Here is a 5,890-nt window from a genome sequence, read left to right on the forward strand (position 1 = left end):
GCGAACTGGGCAGTGTCTGTGAGGTCTGTGGTCTCATCAAGAACGACAAACTATGAACTGAAATATTTGGCTTTCTCGCACAGTTGATCATAAATGTTAGTTGACAAGTCAGAAATGTGCTCTGCCACGGTATTGGCAGAAAGGCTGATGTTGCTAAACTGATCCATCATTTCCGGACAAACTATACTTGCAGCCTGTAATATGCACTTTTTAATGAATTCACCTTCTTTGAGTGGCTTTCCCGCTTAGCAACCATCTCACTCATCATGTAGCTAGCTTTGACTGCTGCATCGCTCTTTTTGGTTGCTTTCTTGAAGAAATCTTGTTGCCTCAGTAGACTCTTTTTTAAATTTGCAACTCGGTTCACTCTCTCATCTCCCTGGTATTTTTCATACTCCTCAGCATGTCTAGTTGTCTAATGACGTTTCAAATTGTATTCCTTGTGCACCGCAACTTTCTCTGTGCAAATAAGACACGTCGGGGTGCCCCTGTGCTCAAAAAAGAAATATTGCATCTCCCACTTTTCCTGGAATCGTCTTTGCTCATCACTAACCTTTCTCTTCACTGCAGGCTTTGAAAAAGACATGTTTGGGGTTGTGGAATATATTTGTATTTAGCTGACGCACTGAGAATAATGTTATTTCCACAATGTGGGTCGTTCCGCTTTTCCTCCCTACAGCGACACGGCGACCGGCGGATAATAGCCGGGAAAGTACCGGGATAGCGAGCGCAAAAAAGTGACGGGAGTGTTATCCGGCGTCATATAGAAATATATGTTCATCGTGTGAGGCAACACAAATTAAACAATAAAAAAAAAATAACGGTTTGTATTGGTCCAGGTTATCGGGGACTGTTATTACTGACGGACAGGTGTCGCGGTGTGACTGCAGCCAGTCACGTAAATAAACCCTCGTCTCCATGGCAACATTCCTGTCGCGATCATTCATTTGCCGCTTTTCCACTAACCCAGAACGTTGAAAGAGCCATTTTGGACCCAAATAACAAAAATCGTCTCTGTCTGGAGCCAACAGGAGGGGGAGGGGGTTGGGATTTTACAGTTACAGTAGCACAATTAGCCCTGAACGGGCGAACATCACGACTATCGTGTTTCACGTCCGTTTCGCCCAGCGACTCTCTGTCGGAGCATCAGCGCTGAGGTCCAGTGACCACAGTTTTATATTGTCGCTCACTCCTTCAGGAGTGTAGCTACCGGACCGCTCGTCTCCCGGACCATTTACAGCGGCGCCGGGGGAGAGAGCAGGGGAGAGAGACAGTGACAGAGAGAGCGAGAGAGCGCGAGAGAGAGAGAGAGCGAGAGCAGGCGGGCGAGCGAAGGAGGGAGGGAGTAAGGGCGCGTGCGGGTCTAGTGGAAACAAAAGTTTCTCTGCTTGCATCACACAAGTGACGTCAATGTCCGGCCCCCGAGAGCCATATACCACACCGCATATGGTATGTACTCCGCAAACAACGCTGTCAAGCGCCATTCATAAACAACTCGCGGGCCGCACTAACATTAAACTTTTATATTAAGGTGGGTAGAAGTAGAAGAACTCACAGTTTCTTTCAGGATCAACTTCAAAATTCTGGTTCTTACTTTCAGAGCTATTCATGGTCAGGCTCCTCCTTACATCACTGATCTGATCCAGGCTTACACCCCAGCTCGGGCTCTGAGGTCTGTTGGTCAGAATCTACTTATGGTTCCTAACACGGTTAATTTTTGGAATGATCTTTCTCTCTCTTTGCAATTGATGGACTCCTGACTCTTGGTGTCTTTCTCGGTGTTATCCTGATCTTTTTAGTATATATATATATATATATATATATATATATATATTTAATTTTTGGGATTGTTTAAGCACTTTGTGACCCTGGTCTAGAAAAGCGCTATATAAATATAAATTACTTACCTCACATTACACATGGCCACGCCCAATAGATTAGATCTGAGAGAACGGCTGAAAATTATTGATTTTAAAATTGACAAAAAATCTAATATAATGTATCATGTATTAAATAAAAAACATTTAAAACAATATTAAATATTATTCGAACCAATAAATCATCAGTATGTTAGGTCGAAAAGAAATCTCTCCACCAACATGTTGTCCTATCCTGTTATGTTAATATTTCATTTTGTGTACTCTTGGGCTGGTTGTACTGAAAATAATTGTGTTGAATTTCGGTGCTTGTTCGATTGCAGATAAACTATGCTACTATAGATAGCAATGTTTGTTAATTTTTATTTAAATCTCAATAAAGGGTGTAGAAACCATTATAACAGAGTGTTTGTCCATGGTTAATTTAACGTGACGTAAGTTATCATTCTGAAATTAATTCACCTTGATATCATTATAAACAAGTCAGGATGTCTGTCAAGTGTTTGTCAAGGTTCAACCTATTTCCTTGGTTAGTTTTAATACTTAATCGACATGTGTAAAGATAAAAAAAATACTCCGCCCGATTCTAAAGTAATTACAAATGTGACTCAACTGTCAATTTTACCAATAAGACGAGGTGTCTTGTGTCTTTACTCAAATTAGCAAAAGTCATTGTTTCGACAACAGCAGAGGTTCTTCTTGATCACTCACAGAGTGTCCAAAGTGCGCACACCACTCGCAGAATCGTGTACTGCCGATGGCGGTTAAACCAGCAACACTTGTATTTGGTACTTATGGTACAAAGAAAGCTGGTATCGTTGGATTTTTTGCATGCTGGTACGGAATCGGTTAATTGACAACACTAGCGCTATCCAGCCTGACCTCTCACTTATACCTGAGGTTAAATGTTGAACAATCATCAATCACTGAAGATTCCCATCTTACAGTTTCAAAAAGTAGCAACTGCACTGCTGCAGGAGATCAATTGCACTGCACCTACTTCAATACCGGGAAGCTCTAATAATGCCAGTGTTAGAAGCAACAATTTCCCGAAGGAGATCTCCAGAGGGATTAATAAAGTTCATCTATATATCTACAACAGGGCCCGTTGCAATCCCTTGTGACTCTAGAGCGTGGCACCCCTCAAACCCTCACCGAAAGGATTGTAGATGGTAAATTTGGTCTCTTAGATTAGGTTGAAACACACACACAGGCATGAACAAGCGGACAAACATACTAGTTCATATGTAAATAAACATCAACACCAGTTTTCATGTTGCAGGAAATGTGTTTTAATATTCACCCTTTAGGAAGAGTTAGAGAAAATTTACATGACAAAATGTGATAGGACAAAAAGAAAAAGTAACTGTTCTAAAACGTGTCAATCATTCCGGTCATTCCAGGTAGGTCAGGTCTGTGCTCATTGTCTACTAAGGCGTGGACGTGCTCCTGGCACACACTCAGCTTTGGTGCAGCGGCATGATTCCACCACGGTGTAGGTGTGCGGGATTTTGGTTCCATCCTCACAGGTCATCTCTACCTGCTTATACTTGGTAACATCTTCTTGGCAACACTCACACTGGTGCATCATTGAGTTTGATGCAGCAGAATATCTGAACACACACACGTAAAAAACAAGTTTGTAAAATCATAGATTCTATTTTATTTTTGAAATGCTGAAACAGAAATCGTGTAATGGGCTGAAACTTAATTTAAAAATCGATGCTCAATCACTGTAGCCATTCTAAATGAACTCCTGTACCTTCTTGTTTAAAACATTGTCATTTTAGCCTTCTTTGAAGTCTCTAGCTGTGATTTATTTTAGCTCTCCAACCTGTGGTGTCTTAAGTATTGAATTTAGATTTTTAGAATTACATTCTTTTAAATAAAAGGTATATAAACAACATGCAATATTCTTTTAATTTGCATATAAAACTGTCTCCGCCCCAAAAAATCATACTTTTCACTTGAACAGCTAAATAAATATAAATTGAGATTGGTGAATGTGATTCAATGAACTGAACTAGATTCATATGATTAGATTCTTCCATATATTACGAAAAATGAATGAATCATGATGTAATCTAACGTGATTTAAATACAAACTCCTTTATAAAAATACAATTTATTTAGCTTGCGTTTAAGGTATCGGTGCCTGTGCATGCATTTATTTAGCTTTAACAAAGTGTAATTATACGTCATTTAAAGATATAAATGGACCAATTTCTGAAGGTATTTCTTGCATGATATATTTTTCATTTCAGTATTTAAATAAAAATAACAAATTTAGTTCACTTACATAGATGTGCTTCCACAGTGGCCTGCACAGTAGGAGACGTTGACCGGCACAGTCGTTCTACACTTGTCATCCTCAAGAATGATCTCTTCAGTTTTTACCTCACAGACACTGCGCAGCTGGCCTACAACAGAGAATTGTCTTAAGTTAGAAAACAATTTGTTAATTTAAAAATGTTCAGTTTGACCAGTAACTTACAAGACTTGCAGCATCCATCAGCGTCAGTTCTCTCTGTTCCCTGGACATTGAGGAAGATTTAGAAGATTAGAGATAACAGGTTTGTGATGTAAAGGTGTGTTGACAAACTCACAGGTTCACAGTCATCTGGGTTGAACGGGGGGCAGGACTTGGTTGTCTCAAGGGTCACCAGTGTACCACTGATCTTATCACAAGTATATTTGACACAAGAATCATCAGGGGAAACATAAGTCTCGTTGAGCTGTGGGAGGATTAGAGAACCACAAAATGACTGAATGTGTCTACATATAATTCTGGTCAAAAAGTACAGTAATACATACCCCAATGAAAAGAGTAGAATTATCTGGAGCAGTAACGAGACAGCTCTTCTGAACACACTTTCCACAGCACTTGTCAGAATCGGGTTCATATTCATAGCCCTGTATGGAAAATGTTATCAATTCACACAACTGGTTCTGAAGTGACTGACGAGGAAGAAGAACACATTGAAGGCCCAGCTCATGATTAAATGTAGGATCTGGTTATTTAGGAAGTGTATGACTGGGGCAAGAACCTTGAAAATGCAAGAAATAGAAATGTTGGAGGAATTTTGAGATGTAGATAAGTATTAGAAAAAAGAAGGTAGCAAATTAAATGTGAGTTAAGCATAGAGACGAGTGCCAGTGTCTTTTTAGAACTATAGAAAACAAAAATATTATATGAGGTAGTAAAAAATGATGTGACAGTTGTGATGAACATATATGAGATCAGAGTGACACCAAGGCTTGGCCACGTGGTCCTAGCCACTTCTTGGTGGACAGATAGGGTAAGTTGTGGATTAATCAAAGGGTTTGAGATGGATAGAAGAGAACCAATAAGATAAATAAAATTGCATTTGGAAAAAAAAATAGAGAGGCAGAAAGGAGAGGTTTCAGGAAGATGATGAGATCAGATGAATTCAGGTATTTTTGATTAGTCATACAAATATAATTTATGTGAGAAGGGTGTACCAAAATGGTGAGGTTTTTGTTGAAGGTCTGATGAAACGGATGTAGAGGTTAATTAAATGCACTTACCTCGGAGCAGCTTGTGTTGCAGATGATAGGCTTGCAAGAAATTATGTTGAGTCCTGTCTCTGGATCCATTTTTGGACCACAGTAACATTTTGTGCAAGGTCCTGACGTAAAAGGTGGGGTAGGTGTTCCAGATGGTGCTGTTTGAGATGGTGGAAGCGTTGCTCCCACGGTTGCACCAGTTGCTGGCACTGGGCCTGTTGTCATTGTTGTGGTCATTGCTGTTGTTGGTGATGGTGGGCCAGGTGAAACTGTTGGTGGTGCTGGAGTTGTGATAGGTCGTTCAGTTTCTGATGGTGTGGCTGTTGATGTAAATGGTTGAAGAGTAATTGCTGTTGTTTTTGGTAACAGTGGTCCAGTTGTTTTTGGTGTTGTTACATAAGGCTGAGAAGTTCCAGCTGGTGGTGCTGTTGTGCCAGAAGCCTGACTTGGGCCAGGTAGAGGAGCAGTTGTTCCTGACGGTTGAG

The 5,890-nt window shown here is 40.3% G+C and overlaps 1 protein-coding gene across 1 annotated transcript; it reads right to left on the reverse strand.

Annotated features, from left to right (window-relative positions):
• Positions 1-3,297: 3,297 nt before the first annotated feature.
• On the reverse strand, positions 3,298-5,642 carry LOC148086612 (intestinal mucin-like protein). The gene is made up of 6 exons (XM_087784794.1): positions 5,427-5,642; positions 4,692-4,790; positions 4,484-4,612; positions 4,372-4,411; positions 4,177-4,297; positions 3,298-3,490 (listed from the first exon to the last, which is right to left on the reverse strand). Exons 1-6 carry the CDS (start codon positions 5,640-5,642, stop codon positions 3,298-3,300), a joined length of 798 nt encoding a protein of 265 aa, XP_087640920.1.
• Positions 5,643-5,890: the final 248 nt, after the last annotated feature.

This window comes from Callionymus lyra, chromosome 2 (genome assembly GCF_982586985.1).
Source record: "Callionymus lyra chromosome 2, fCalLyr1.hap1.1, whole genome shotgun sequence".
Taxonomy (NCBI): Eukaryota; Metazoa; Chordata; class Actinopteri; order Syngnathiformes; family Callionymidae; genus Callionymus; species Callionymus lyra.